We start from the raw sequence: 15,699 nt of genomic DNA on the forward strand, positions 1-15,699 counted from the left end.
ATTTTGGTTGGTTAGCTAGCTTGTGAATGGCATAGGGCACTTGTGTAGAAATCATGTGGTGTTTCAGTGTGACAGAATGGGCTTTGACACGGGTTGCATATCCACTAGAATTACCAAGCGGAACAAATAGATACAACAAAACCAAGATACCAAAAGCGTAACCAGTTCAATGTAAATAAGAGTACATTCAACAGCAAAAATTCAAAGTTAGCTGACTCTTTGTCTTTGCTGTCCAACATAAGCCTGCTTCTTTATGGACTACATTGGTCAAACTGTCTTACTGCCCTGATATAACCAATATAACATCAACAATTGTATAATAATGCTGGTTCCAAGAAATATTTTTTGTTTTTGAGAAACTAACAAACCACGACTGAATAAATGCGCATTTTTATGACATTTCGGTCACATTATGTATTCTTAGATTTCATTTTTTGAATTTGAACTGTAGATCCTGCATTTGGGTCATTCTGAAAACAGAGGCCCAGGTGAAATGTATTTAATTCCACAGGACAACAATATGCTACGTGCTAACTTTGGACTAGCCATCTGCTCAACCCAGTGGTTCATGCACAGAATAATGAACAACAGTATTTACTGAAGCACCGGAAGACTATTTAACATTACGTTTTATCCATGTGGATCAGATTGTACCAGCTTTACATAAATCCAATACTAAGACTGTGTGTAATGTCCTTCCTAACTACTTAGCTATTAGCTAGTTTTAAAGTGGTGACTTACTAAATATGTTAGACCATTAGAGGTTCATGTCTTAGCTTGTAAAGACGTTAGTAATGTGTAAATTAATTTCTTGGAAACACTGGTAGTCTAATCAAAAGCAATTAACTATGCTAGCAGAAAGTGACTATAGTATCAATAGCCGTAATATTTCAGTCAAAAATATCAGTTTAGGAGAGCTAAAAACATATTAAACCTTACTGCCAATCATTTGACTTTCATTTTTATTTTATCTGTATATGCACACATGGAGAAATGTGTTTATGTAATTTTGAATGAGAGGGAAATATCAGGTTATGCTAACCTAACCGACATTACTTTGTCATTTAGCTGAATGCTATTCGCACTGCATTTTGTAATTTGTGGTATTGTGTTATTCTTGTGAAATCTAACCTAAAATATTCCCATACATTTCATCTAATTTTTAAACAGCATTTTGTATCTATCATGCTTGAACATATTCCATTAACTTTTTTACTCTTAAATATTAGCGTGTCATATATTAGCAATCTAACGTTAATTTAGTCAAGTCAGTTAGCTACATAACAGTTCAAACTGGCAATTACTGGGTGTAATATTTAGTAACTAATCTCTACATAAGAATTAGTTTGAATGTTTCCAACTATTTTAATTAAGTAATGCTCCACTTATTAAATATTTACGTTATAACTAGGCTATGTTTGAACGTACGATCAACTGGTACAACCAACTCCTCGCAGGGTAGGCTAGCCACTGCAGAAATCTCCCTCCTGGCATCTTGCAAAGTCTTTAAAGCCACCATGTGTAGGATTTGAAAGTATCAGCTGTTGGCAAAAGCAGCACATAAACTGCACCAATTTCGACCAGTATTGTCTCATCTGTGCTAACAAAAACTTTCAAATAGTTTAAAACATGCTGTAAAAATGCCACACATTGCGTCTTCTAACTATTCCTATTGTCACAGAGCAACAGTTGAGAATGTGCAACTGCTACTGTATGTCTGCTTTTTGTATCATCTCAATGAGACTCTGAATAGTGATATACTGCTCAACACTTTTTCTATAGACTTTGATTCATAATACACCATCTCTACAAGGTAAAACGAAAGTGTACGTGGCTTTAATAATTAGAAGACATTTTCTACTGCAGACCATTTTCTAACCTCACAAGACAAACAAATGTGTTGTCATGTGTTTCAGTGTTGCTTTGCAATCACAAACCTCACTTTATCACCATCCTCATAAACGAGAGCATAATAGACTGTTGGTATAAATATACTCCGAGAATGTCTTTTGTAAATAAAAAGCTACAAACCATAAGGCTACAGGACAGAGCACTAACTGTCCATGGCTTGCTCAGATAATGGCAGAGTGACTGAGTGAAAATTACCAGCTGGTGGAAGAGTCACTCAATACCATCTCTCACTGAAAACCACCTAAGGAGATGGCAGAGACACCTATCCCCTTGTACCATGCAGTTCCCCCTAATTAACATAACAAATATAATTAGGCAACAATAATATGATAATTAATATTCATGTAACAACACTATCTTTTGCCAAAGGGTATATTCAGCTTACAGGGATGCGATTTTCAGGGTATTTTTGTTATCAGGATTTTAGGTTTTAGATATAAAACTCCCATTCATGCATTTACCTGATCACATCCCTGACTCAACTGATGAGATAAAGTGTTTCACTTATGATTTAGCTAAAGAGATGCAACTATTTAGATGTCATGTAGATAGAGGATTCTCCAACTTGATCACGTCTGAGGCACACTAGACTACCATTTGATAAATACTTCCCATCTACGATTCCTCATCAGAGCAGATTTCAGTCACTATTACACATCCTCTCAGCTAATCCTCTTAATGAATGAGAGTGAAACTGAATTAAACAAGACATATGCAGGTCACCTTGAAGCACTGGATGGATATGCAGTAATAAGAGTATCGCACAGACTGGATGCGGCAGAAATGAGCTGTTTGGTGTATGCTCCTCACAGCTCAGTTCAATTTACACTCTGCATGAAACAAAGATTTACTGTGGAAAACCACAAGGATAACATGCAGAATGTTTAACTACACTCATTTACATTAAAGAGAATTCTTCGGACTTAAACTGCAGGGTAACCACTCGTGACTTTGTGTTAATTGTAGCTATTTTTAAAGAAGGAAATCTTCCTTCTGTTTAAAAAAAAAAAAACATGCAAACAATGCAGAAGTGTAAATTGAGCTTTAGGATTTCATTGCACTGTCTGGTACAAGTAACCTCTTTTATAGGCGCTGAGAGGGTAGAAGGTGGCCACGACAAACTTCCCATCAAACGTTCGGCCAGTCAGCAGCCTCTGAGCTTCTTTGGAGTCACTGGAGTTAGCATACTCTACAAACACCTGGGGGACACACAAAAGACATGTGGAAGAAGGGAATTATTAAGCATTTCAGTAATTACTTCCATTCCAGACGTATATAAAATACTCTTCTTAGATTAATAATGTGTCTAATATGTTTTTTCAACAAAAAACTGTTCATTTATCTCGTTAAAGTCTTTAAACAATGTGTCTATCTATTGCAGACTGTGGATATATACATGCTTTTAATTTAAAAAATGTTGAACTGGTGGACACAAGATGTCTCCTACTTCACTGTAAAGTCCATTCTCAGTGTTCGTGCACTGGAGGTTTCAGGTTTCCACATCACACTTATATAAGTGATTTGCTCTAAACTAATAGTGATGTCACAAAATCTGTTTTTAAGTACATGCCTTTAACTCAAATCACTGCATTCTAAGTTATTTAGTTATTAATTATATTTTTATTTCTATTGAGCTGGTGCAAATGAATGAGGAAGACTGCCAAACCAAATTTCGTTGTATATGTTCTTATGCAATGACAATAAACTTATCTTATCTTTCAGCAGATAAATATGAAAACAGCTTTCTGGTGTTAAACTCTGCACATACATCATTCTGCAGAATGAAGCTCAAACTTTCAACTGTAGGAACAAGAAAAAAAACTATTTTTGAGAGGAAGGGGACTTTAAGTCACTTAAAAGAATTACACAGAATAAATCTGCTAAAAAAATCCCCTGCATATTGAAATGTGATGGAAGGATTGTGTCAGTGCCACAAAAGAGTGAGATCACCCTTTTTCATCACATTTTAAATCTGATCTTTTGTTTTTATGGCAAAAAAAAAAAGTGTTGTGTGGTGTGCTACTTCCTGATGAAGACTACAGAATGTTTGAAACACGTTTTTTGTTGGGTTTTTTTGACAATGAAATAGCTGTGAAAGATTGTTTTTGTTTTCCAACAGCTGAACTGAAACTGTTCTAAAGTGGCATCCTCATTAAATAGAACAACAGTCTTACCTGTCCTTTCCCTGGGTTCTCCTTGGGGATGAGCAAGGAAACCACTGAGCCGTACTTCTGACACTCCTCTTTCATGTCCTCCAGGATGTCTGTGAGGAACAAAGACAGACACTTTCATTTCTAGTCACTATACACTCATAGGACTCAAGACATTCAAACTTCAACTTAACAGATAAATTGCTTTGTAGTACCTTCATACTCTTCTTCGTTGTGCAGATGGCTGTCATCAATCAGGTTGAGCAGACGCAGGACAGGAGAGGGCAGCAGAACCAGGTCCTCAATGTGAGGAGCTAGAAGACAAACAAACAGCAGAGGTAAATATAGCTGCTGAGAGATGTGTTCATCGTGGTAGACGTGTCAAATATTAAAACATACCAAAGGGAATACTGAAGAATGGGCTCAGCAGGGCAGTTTCAGCTGTGCATCTCTGCTTTGGGTCATTGAGAAGCATGCTGCGTGCACAAAGTGACAAACATCAAGTATAAATCAATGACATTATTATTATTATTATTATTATTATTAATACAGATAATATTCCACTGCACAGTACGGCACATACCATAATAGTCATATCTGAATTACAGTAAATTCATTACAACATGTGGGTGAAATTACCTTTTAATAAGGTCTCTGAGGTGATAGACTGGGATGGCAGGGCACACCAGACTGTTGCTAGCAAATATGTGGTCGACAATGGCCAAACAGTTGTCCTGAAGGAGAAAACACAGAGTGTAGAATATTATTTTACATTCACAACAAGGAAGGACTTTTCCTCACAAATAATATTCAACATTTGTAAAACAATTCAACCATTTCCTGCAGTTTTTTTAAAGCTATTTTGATACTCTGCTTGCAGCACATGATGGTGTTAAGGTGTTAAAACTGACTCAGGTTGGTGGGAAGTGTGTCGTGTGTATATTTGTATATATTTTTTTCTTTTTCAAATAAGCTGAACTGCTCCACAATCTTTCCAGTTTCTGAACAACTGCAGAAGTATTGTTGAGAAACACTAATCTAGTCTCACTCTGTTTACTCTCCATGCTAGAATGCAACTTTTTGCAACACATGAACACATTTCAAGACTTACTGTGACCTTTAAATAATATATTCATACACTGAATTACTGAGTAGGGTTTCGGTTTACCTTCCACTCCTGTGAGCGGACGGTGTCTTTAAGTTTCATTCCTGAGAACATCTCCAGCAGGATGATGCCCAGGCTCCACAAGTCCACGGCGGATGTGCAGCCTGAGTCTCCGTCCATCTCCACCCCGGCCTGGGCCAGACTGTTCTGTAGCTCGGCCTCTGGAGCGCGATACCCGTCTGTCTGGATGTACTTAACGTCCTGCAGGAAGTCACAACGGTTAGAAACATAGTCAGCAGATATCCCAGCTCATCTTTTCCAAATCTATGAATTCCCACACACATACACACACACACCTGGTTTCCTTCTTTGAAGCTGAGGCCAAAGTCAATGAGCTTGAAACACTCGTCGTCAGCGCTCCAGAGGATGTTGCGCGGCTTGAGGTCTGCGTGGACGTAGCCTTCCCTGTGAAGGAAGGCGAGGGCCTCCAGGATGTCTCTGGCACAGTGCTGGACGAGCCACATGGAGTGACCCTGCTGGGGTCTGCCGAAAATACATCATGACATGAAATTAAACACAAAGCTCCTTTGTATATGACAGCTTTATTTATTATATGATCTTTCAATAGTTGTGAGACATTCTTTCAGGTCTGAATGGCTACAGAAACAAGTACATACAGTATACAATTAAAATACTCACATGCTAGGAGGCTTTGTTTTTGGTCTGCACTATAAGGCAGCATTACACTAAATTGCCTCAGTTCATGAATAGCATTAGACCAATTTATCTTATTAATTTCTGCCTTTATTTAATATTGAATCAGTCTGTAAAACCAACATTGAAGATATTTTTTCTTTATCAGTGTTTATCTGTTTAATGAATATTTCTCACTTTATATTTTATCAAGATTTATTCAGTAAAAGAAAAAATTTAAGTCGACAAAAAACACACCAGTACACAATTCACAATAGGGGAACTAAACCAGTTTTGGCCATTAAGCTATTTGCACCACACAATGCTGCATTATGTGTCATGTACTAAATCCATGTGCTGGTATTTGCAGCATATTTGTTTTACCAGTAGATGGAAGTCTGCACAGTGCTTCATTTCACAATCACATACTTGAATGCTCTGAGAAGCAAAAGCACACTTCCATTTAGCTCCATTATATTAAGGGTAGCATTAGATGTTTGTAATGATATTGCAAAACCGGGGCAAATACAGTAGAAACTACCTGCATGGTAAGATGCTAGTGGAAAATAATGAAAATGAATGTTGTCTGGTAACTCGATTGAAGTAGAACATTGATATGGAACAAATGCACAAAATATCAAACATTTTTCAGCAGTTCACGTGTCATCACTTCACGTACCTGCCACCCTGGGTACCACCAATGCCTCTCACCAACAGCTCTGACACGCTGACATCTAAGAGCTCCAGCAGGAGACAGCGGGTGGCAACGCCCATACAGCTGTGGTTGGTGAAGACCCCGTACAGTGTGGCTGCATCGAGAGGAGAGAACAGACGCATCACTGTAAAACACAACGGCCTGTACTGTTGCATTCAGACGACATTAATATATAACCTTAAAATTAGACATTCACTTCAGCTGCTGCAGCATTATACTCAACTAAGAATCATGATTTAGGATTTGATACAAACTGATAATCATCCCTGATCTTTTGTGTGGGAGAAATGTGTGGTACAGCTCATCTGCAGAGTTACACATACAGCTACACATACAGTTTTACAATATGTTATTTACAGAGCTCTCTATTATCAACCATTTTATGCAACAACACAATGACATTTGAAGATTGATATATTAGTGAAATAAATTCTTATTTCCTAGATTATCATAAGCAGAATTTTAAAACATACCCTGACATGTTTTAAAATATCTTAGAGAATACCAGGACTAGTATACAGCATTGACGACAATCAGGTTGCTGTTAAATTGATAGATTTTCTAATGGAGTTTGGCATCTTCCCATTTTAAAGTACTGTAACACTAAAGCAACACATACAGACTATAAACAGGCTTGATTAAAACAATCTAGCTATCATTATTGCAATGCCATCATCATGCAATGTTTCTGTCTCTTATAGAGAGGGTTATAATGACATTTAAACTCCATGTCAGCTAATCCAGGTCTGCTGACAGGTGTTACCCTGCAGGCTTACCGATGTTTTTATGTCCCTGGATGTCCTCCAGCACCGATCTCTCCTTGTGAAACCCGTAATCTCCTCCCTGAGTGTCGGCCTGAAACTCCTTGACGGCGGCGGTGGTGGCTCTGCCTGAGCTGACCCGGTACACCGAGGCCGACACTCCCTGGCCGAGCCGCGACTGGACGGTCCAAATCTCGCCGAAGATCTCAAAGAGCACCGGCTTCATGCTCTGGTCTACGCCGCCCTGCGACCCCATGATAACGGCGCCATTGTCCGGACGAGGTGGCTGCTGTACCTTCGCGCTGGGCTCGGAGGAACCGCAGTGAGCCATCGGGAGACAAGAGGAGGAGGAGGAGGAGGTGGTGGAGGAAGAGAGGCAGCTAGTTGACAGGCGGGAGCAGCTGTAGGAGCATAGCGAGCTAACAGGGTTCAAACATGAACCTTTAGCAACGAGCAGAGGAGCCTTCTACACCCGCAGCCTGCTTCAAACTAAGCACAAAGTCATAGCTGAGCATATTACACCACTGTTTGCTTACTGGAGCTGTCAAAATGAGTTCACAGCAGTCAGCTGACTAAACCTGAGCTAACTGAGCTCCTCTAAATGACTCAACTAGCCTCCGAGTTTACGAACAGAAACAAACCACTTCCACGACGTGCAGGAAAACACCTCCCCCATAACGTACCGGGCTTTATTACGACATTTAGCGAGTTAATAGCTCGGTGGAGTTTATTTGTTCCCACTCCAATGAACTTTTGCTTGAGTTGTGGAAACTCAGGTTGTTGATATTAATCTGACATCCGTTTCTGCTTTCCTGTCAGCTGGTTTGCGGTGCGTGTTTTCCTGCAGTCTGCCCCCTGTCGGTCAGGAGTGTCCCTTCACCTTTCCCTCTATCACCATAATACTGTCCTGCTTCTATCATCACTGTTTTGTAGTGCAAGCCATTACATATGAAATGTAGTTTTGCTTTATCTTTAATCAAGAATCACTCATTATTATTATTATTATTATTATTATTATTATTATGAAACGATAATCATTACCTAATGTTTTAGTAATATACAGTCTCTTTAGTCACCTACGCCCGTTTCGAACATTGAATGGTTATTATTTAAAATAGTTTTTACCGAAAGTTTAAAGTTATTCATATTTATTTATTTCGCTGCCTATATATATATATACATATACATATATATATAAATACTTTTTTTAAAACCTAAACTATTATCTTCTAGCCTTTTAGTCCTAGATTCAGAGCACTAATTCATCAATTAATGAATGTTAACTCACAGTTACTTCATATATTCCTTTATATGTCACCACATGAATTGAGCCGTTCCAACATGTTGAGTGATTATCAGAATTCATGTGTAGAATCCACTTCATATCAATATGTTGAGTATCAGTGACTTGCTCCAGGTGAGTTGTCATGTTCAATAGTGAATAAGTCATTCAAATAATCCTGAAAAAGAAGGCTGAGAAAGGGATTGTATAGATGTAAATTGTCACACATTGACAGATTAAACTAAACTATGAGAACTATGAAACTATGAGTGTCAGGAAGAATCACAGCCGGTCCTCATCCACACAGAAACACCCATGTGAGTGAATCATGGAGGCTGTCGCTTTGTCAGCAGCTCAACCGTGGGCCCCTGGGGGTCTGTGGCCCCTGAACAGTTGACCTCTTTGACCAGTTTGTAACAAAGCCTTACTGCAAAATAACAGTTGAAATCTCTCATCAGCATTCTAACAATGAAGAGCAAAGAGTTAATTTATTACAACTTATTTTGTATAAACCTGTGTATTGATTTTGGTGGTAAAGATATTTTGTATAGATTTTTCTTTTGAATTTTTAATAGATTGAAATGTATTCAGTTCTTGGCAAGTTTTTTATTATGTTGCTCTCAAGGTCTAAAAATATTACACAGTATTATACAAGCTTCATTTCCTGACATCCTGTCAGGTAGGAAATACCCATCAGAATGACCTACTACCCATTATATTGTGCTAAAACCATGGGTAGCACATACTGTCAGGTAGGAAATATCTATCAGAAAGACCTACTACCCATTATATTGTGCTTAAACCATGGGTAGCACATACTGTCAGGTGAAATATCTATCAGAATGACCTACTACCCATTATATAAAGACGATACCCATTTTTTTCACAATTAGCTCATGAGCTAAGTGCTAAATCATTTTTTGTGTGCAAATTTGTACAAATTTCATTTAATTTACCCGTTGATCCACTTCGGCAAGATAGACTATCCTGTAGATCCACTTCAGCAAGATAGACTTTCCAAGGTAGGTTACAATTATGGGCGGGTCCTCTGTGAACTCTGTCAACGCACTGCACATGCGCACATCATGTAGGTAGGTCATTCTGAGAGGTAGGTTACATTTTCAGAACGCAGGTGTTGTATCGAGCTCTGTTTCCCCGTCGAGATGTGTTTCCCCTAGTCCTCAAATGACCCGAAGGGCGAAGGAAGCGCGCGTTCACAAAAAGCTCGCCCACGAGCTGCTGTGCTCGTACACAGAGGCACTTTGGAGAGAGCTAAGGTTCAAAACTGACTTTTTTTTAACGAGTTTTATCTGAAGATGTTGTATTGTAGAAGTGAAATCCAAATTTCATGACTGTCTAGTTATATTTTTAAACTGCACATATGTTTGCGTTTGTATGTCTTTATTAACACAACCAACGATTATCATAGGAAAATCACAGGACTTATCTGTTGTGGGGAAAAGAAGTCAGCAGTATGAATTTGAAAGATGTGTGAGCCTCCTTTCCTATGGAACAGAGGGGGAACGCATCCTGACAGTAATATTCCAAGCTGTCAGGATGCGTTCCCCCTGTTTTAAATGGTCAAATTTAGTGATATCAGCCTGAAAATCACAGGACTTATCTGTTGTGGGGAAAGAAGTCAGCAGTATGAATTTGAAAGATGTGTGAGCCTCCTTTCCTATGAAACAGAGGGGGAACAGTATCTGACAGTAATATTCCAAGCTGTCAGGATGCGTTTTAAATGGTCAAATTTAGTGATATCAGCCTGAAAATCACAGGACTTATCTGTTGTGGGGAAAGAAGTCAGCAATATGAATTTGAAAGATGTGTGAGTCTCCTTTCCTATGGAACAGAGGGGGAACAGTATCTGACAGTAATATTCCAAGCTGTCAGGATGCGTTCCCCCTGTTTTAAATGGTCAAATTTATTGATATCAGCCTGAAAATCACAGGACGTATCTGTTGTGAGGAAATAAGTCAGCAGTATGAATTTGAAAGATGTGTGAGCCTCCCTTCATAGTGAACAGAGGGGGAACAGTATCTGACAGTATTATTCCAAGCTGTCAGGATGCGTTCCCCCTGTTTTAAATGGTCAAATTTAGTGATATCAGCCTGAAAATCACAGGACTTATCTGTTGTGAGGAAATAAGTCAGCAGTATGAATTTGAAAGATGTGTGAGCCTCCTTTCCTATGGAACAGAGGGGGAACGCATCCTGACAGTAATATTCCAAGCTGTCAGGATGCGTTCCCCCTGTTTTAAATTGTCAAATTTAGTGATATCAGCCTGAAAATCACAGGACTTATCTGTTGTGAGGAAATAAGTCAGCCATATGAATTTGAAAGATGTGTGAGCCTCCTTTCCTATGGAACAGAGGGGGAACGCATCCTGACAGTAATATTCCAAGCTGTCAGGATGCGTTCCCCCTGTTTTAAATGGTCAAATTTATTGATATCAGCCTGAAAATCACAGGACTTATCTGTTGTGAGGAAATAAGTCAGCAATATGAATTTGAAAGATGTGTGAGCCTCCTTTCCTATGGAACAGAGGGGGAACAGTATCTGACAGTAATATTCCAAGCTGTCAGGATGCGTTCCCCCTGTTTTAAATGGTCAAATTTATTGATATCAGCCTGAAAATCAAAGGACTTATCTGTTGTTGGGAAAGAAGTCAGCAGTATGAATTTGAAAGATGTGTGAGCCTCCCTTCCTATGGAACAGAGGGGGAACGCATCCTGACAGTAATATTCCAAGCTGTCAGGATGCGTTCCCCCTGTCTGTTTTGAATGGTCAAATTTAGTGATATCAGCCTGAAAATCACAGGACTTATCTGTTGTGGGGAAAGAAGTCAGCAGTGTGAATTTGAAAGATGTGTGAGCCTCCTTTCCTATGGAACAGAGGGGGAACGCATCCTGACAGTAATATTCCAAGCTGTGAGGATGTGTTCCCCCTGTTTTAAATGGTCAAATTTAGTGATATCAGCCTGAAAATCACAGGACTTATCTGTTGTGGGGAAAGAAGTCAGCAGTATGAACTTGAAAGATGTGTGAGCCTCCTTAAATATTGAACAGAGGGGGAACAGTATCTGACAGTATTATTACAAGCTGTCAGGATGCGTTCCCCCTGTTTTGAATGGTCAAATTTAGTGATATCAGCCTGAAAATCACAGGACTTATCTGTTGTGGGGAAAGAAGTCCGCAGTATGAATTTGAAAGATGTGTGAGCCTCCTTTCCTATGGAACAGAGGGGGAACGCATCCTGACAGTAATATTCCAAGCTGTCAGGATGCGTTCCCCCTGTTTTAAATGGTCAAATTTAGTGATATCAGCCTGAAAATCACAGGACTTATCTGTTGTGGGGAAAGAAGTCAGCAGTATGAATTTGAAAGATGTGTGAGCCTCCTTTCCTATGAAACAGAGGGGGAACAGTATCTGACAGTAATATTCCAAGCTGTCAGGATGCGTTTTAAATGGTCAAATTTAGTGATATCAGCCTGAAAATCACAGGACTTATCTGTTGTGGGGAAAGAAGTCAGCAATATGAATTTGAAAGATGTGTGAGTCTCCTTTCCTATGGAACAGAGGGGGAACAGTATCTGACAGTAATATTCCAAGCTGTCAGGATGCGTTCCCCCTGTTTTAAATGGTCAAATTTATTGATATCAGCCTGAAAATCACAGGACTTATCTGTTGTGAGGAAATAAGTCAGCAGTATGAATTTGAAAGATGTGTGAGCCTCCCTTCATAGTGAACAGAGGGGGAACAGTATCTGACAGTATTATTCCAAGCTGTCAGGATGCGTTCCCCCTGTTTTAAATGGTCAAATTTAGTGATATCAGCCTGAAAATCACAGGACTTATCTGTTGTGAGGAAATAAGTCAGCAGTATGAATTTGAAAGATGTGTGAGCCTCCTTTCCTATGGAACAGAGGGGGAACGCATCCTGACAGTAATATTCCAAGCTGTCAGGATGCGTTCCCCCTGTTTTAAATTGTCAAATTTAGTGATATCAGCCTGAAAATCACAGGACTTATCTGTTGTGAGGAAATAAGTCAGCCATATGAATTTGAAAGATGTGTGAGCCTCCTTTCCTATGGAACAGAGGGGGAACGCATCCTGACAGTAATATTCCAAGCTGTCAGGATGCGTTCCCCCTGTTTTAAATGGTCAAATTTATTGATATCAGCCTGAAAATCACAGGACTTATCTGTTGTGAGGAAATAAGTCAGCAATATGAATTTGAAAGATGTGTGAGCCTCCTTTCCTATGGAACAGAGGGGGAACAGTATCTGACAGTAATATTCCAAGCTGTCAGGATGCGTTCCCCCTGTTTTAAATGGTCAAATTTATTGATATCAGCCTGAAAATCAAAGGACTTATCTGTTGTTGGGAAAGAAGTCAGCAGTATGAATTTGAAAGATGTGTGAGCCTCCCTTCCTATGGAACAGAGGGGGAACGCATCCTGACAGTAATATTCCAAGCTGTCAGGATGCGTTCCCCCTGTCTGTTTTGAATGGTCAAATTTAGTGATATCAGCCTGAAAATCACAGGACTTATCTGTTGTGGGGAAAGAAGTCAGCAGTGTGAATTTGAAAGATGTGTGAGCCTCCTTTCCTATGGAACAGAGGGGGAACGCATCCTGACAGTAATATTCCAAGCTGTGAGGATGTGTTCCCCCTGTTTTAAATGGTCAAATTTAGTGATATCAGCCTGAAAATCACAGGACTTATCTGTTGTGGGGAAAGAAGTCAGCAGTATGAACTTGAAAGATGTGTGAGCCTCCTTAAATATTGAACAGAGGGGGAACAGTATCTGACAGTATTATTACAAGCTGTCAGGATGCGTTCCCCCTGTTTTGAATGGTCAAATTTAGTGATATCAGCCTGAAAATCACAGGACTTATCTGTTGTGGGGAAAGAAGTCCGCAGTATGAATTTGAAAGATGTGTGAGCCTCCTTTCCTATGGAACAGAGGGGGAACAGTATCTGACAGTAATATTCCAAGCTGTCAGGATGCGTTCCCCCTGTTTTAAATGGTCAAATTTATTGATATCAGCCTGAAAATCACAGGACTTATCTGTTGTGAGGAAGTAAGTCAGCTGTATGAATTTGAAAGATGTGTGAGCCTCCTTTCCAATGGAACAGAGGGGGAACAGTATCTGACAGTACTGCTGACTTCTTTCCCCACAACAGATAAGTCCTGTGATTTTCAGGCTGATATCATTAGATTTGACCATTTAAAACAGGGGGAACGCATCCTGACAGCTTGGAATATTACTGTCAGATACTGTTCCCCCTCTGTTCCATTGGAAAGGAGGCTCACACATCTTTCAAATTCATACTGCTGACTTCTTTCCCCACAACAGATAAGCCTGAAAATCACAGGACTTATCTGTTGTGAGGAAATAAGTCAGCAGTATGAATTACTCCTTTCCTATGGAACAGAGGGGGAACGCATCCTGACAGTAATATTCCAAGCTGTCAGGATGCGTTCCCCCTGTTATAAATGGTCAAATTTAATGACATCAGCCTGAAAATCACAGGACTTATCTGTTGTGGGGAAAGAAGTCAGCAGTATGAATTTGAAAGATGTGTGAGCCTCCTTTAATATTGAACAGAGGGGGAACAGTATCTGATAGTAATATTCCAAGCTGTCAGGATTTGCTTTACCTGTTATATGGAGCTGCATTTAAGACAGATATGATAAAATAGCTATTTAAATTTAGCCTATAAATGAATGAGCACTCTTCCTTCCAAAAGTCCATAATATTCTAAATGAAAAGTCTCTCACAAAAATAATATTTTTTATTGATAGAAATAACAGTCGTTGGTTGTGTTAATAAAGACGTAAAAACGCAAACATATGTGCAGTTTAAAAATATAACTAGACAGTCATGAAATTTGGATTTCACTTCTACAGTACAACATCTTCAGATAAAACTTTTTTTTAAAAAGTCAGTTTTGAACCTTAGCTCTCTCCAAAGTGCCTCTGTGGTACGAGCACAGCAGCTCGTGGGCGAGCTTTTTGTGAACGCGCGCTTCCTTCGCCCTTCGGGTCATTTCGGACGGGGGCGGGACTAGGGGAAACATCTCGACGGGGAAACAGAGCTCGATCTTCTTTTCCTTCCATCTTTCATACACCCTTTCTTCCTTCCATCTGTCCTTTCTTTCTTTCTTTCTTTCTTGTTTCTTTCTTTCTTTCTTTCTTTCTTTCTTTCTCTCTCTCTCTTTCTTTCTTTCTTTCTTTCTTTCTTTCTTTCTATCTTTCTTTCTTTCTTCCTTCCATCTTTCCTTCCTCCCTTTCTTCCTTCCATCTGTCCTTTCTTTCGTTCGTTCCTTCCTTCCTTTCTTCCTTCCTTCCATATGTCCTTCCTTCCTTCCTCCCTTTCTTCTTCCATCTTTCCTTGCTGTCTTCTCTTCCTTCCATCCTTCCATCCTTCCTTCCTCCCTTTCTTCCTTGCATCTTTCCTTTCTATATTCTCTTCCTTCCTTCCTTCCTTCCTTCCTTCCTTCCTTCCTTCCTTCCTTCCTTCCTTCCTTCCTTCCTTCCTTCCTTCCTTCCTTCCTTCCTTCCTCCCTTTCTTCTTCCATCTTTCCTTGCTGTCTTCTCTTCCTTCCATCCTTCCATCCTTCCTTCCTCCCTTTCTTCCTTGCATCTTTCCTTTCTATATTCTCTTCCTTCCTTCCTTCCTTCCTTCCTTCCTTCCTTCCTTCCTTCCTTCCTTCCTTCCTTCCTTCCTCCCTTTCTTCCTTGCATCTTTCCTTTCTGTATTCTCTTCCTCCCTTCTCTTCCTTCCATCTGTCCTTTCTTTCTTTCTTTCTTACTTTCCTGTCTTCTCTTCCTTCCTTCCTTCTATTTGTCTTTCATTCCTTCTTTCCTTCCTTCCATATTTTCTTCCTGTCTTACTTCCTTCCTTCCATCTGTCTTTCCTTCCTTCCTTCCTTCCTTCCTTCCATCTTTTTAATGGACCGGCCCACATAAGGTCAAATTGGGCTGTATGTGGCCCTTGAATGAAGATGAGTTTGACCCCCCTGCTTTATAATCTGTCAAACACCCAAGAAATAGATAAGTTACAGCAGAGTGGAGA

General features: G+C 39.6%; 1 protein-coding gene across 1 annotated transcript; it reads right to left on the reverse strand.

The window, feature by feature from the left end:
* Positions 1-2,472: 2,472 nt before the first annotated feature.
* Positions 2,473-8,020, reverse strand: uhmk1 (U2AF homology motif (UHM) kinase 1). The gene is made up of 9 exons (XM_062424352.1): positions 7,351-8,020; positions 6,539-6,668; positions 5,523-5,709; positions 5,230-5,427; positions 4,701-4,795; positions 4,461-4,537; positions 4,277-4,375; positions 4,086-4,174; positions 2,473-3,110 (listed from the first exon to the last, which is right to left on the reverse strand). Exons 1-9 carry the CDS (start codon positions 7,664-7,666, stop codon positions 2,964-2,966), a joined length of 1,338 nt encoding a protein of 445 aa, XP_062280336.1. The 5' UTR covers positions 7,667-8,020; the 3' UTR covers positions 2,473-2,963.
* Positions 8,021-15,699: the final 7,679 nt, after the last annotated feature.

The sequence above is a fragment of the Scomber scombrus genome, chromosome 8 (genome assembly GCF_963691925.1).
Source record: "Scomber scombrus chromosome 8, fScoSco1.1, whole genome shotgun sequence".
Lineage (NCBI taxonomy): Eukaryota > Metazoa > Chordata > Actinopteri > Scombriformes > Scombridae > Scomber > Scomber scombrus.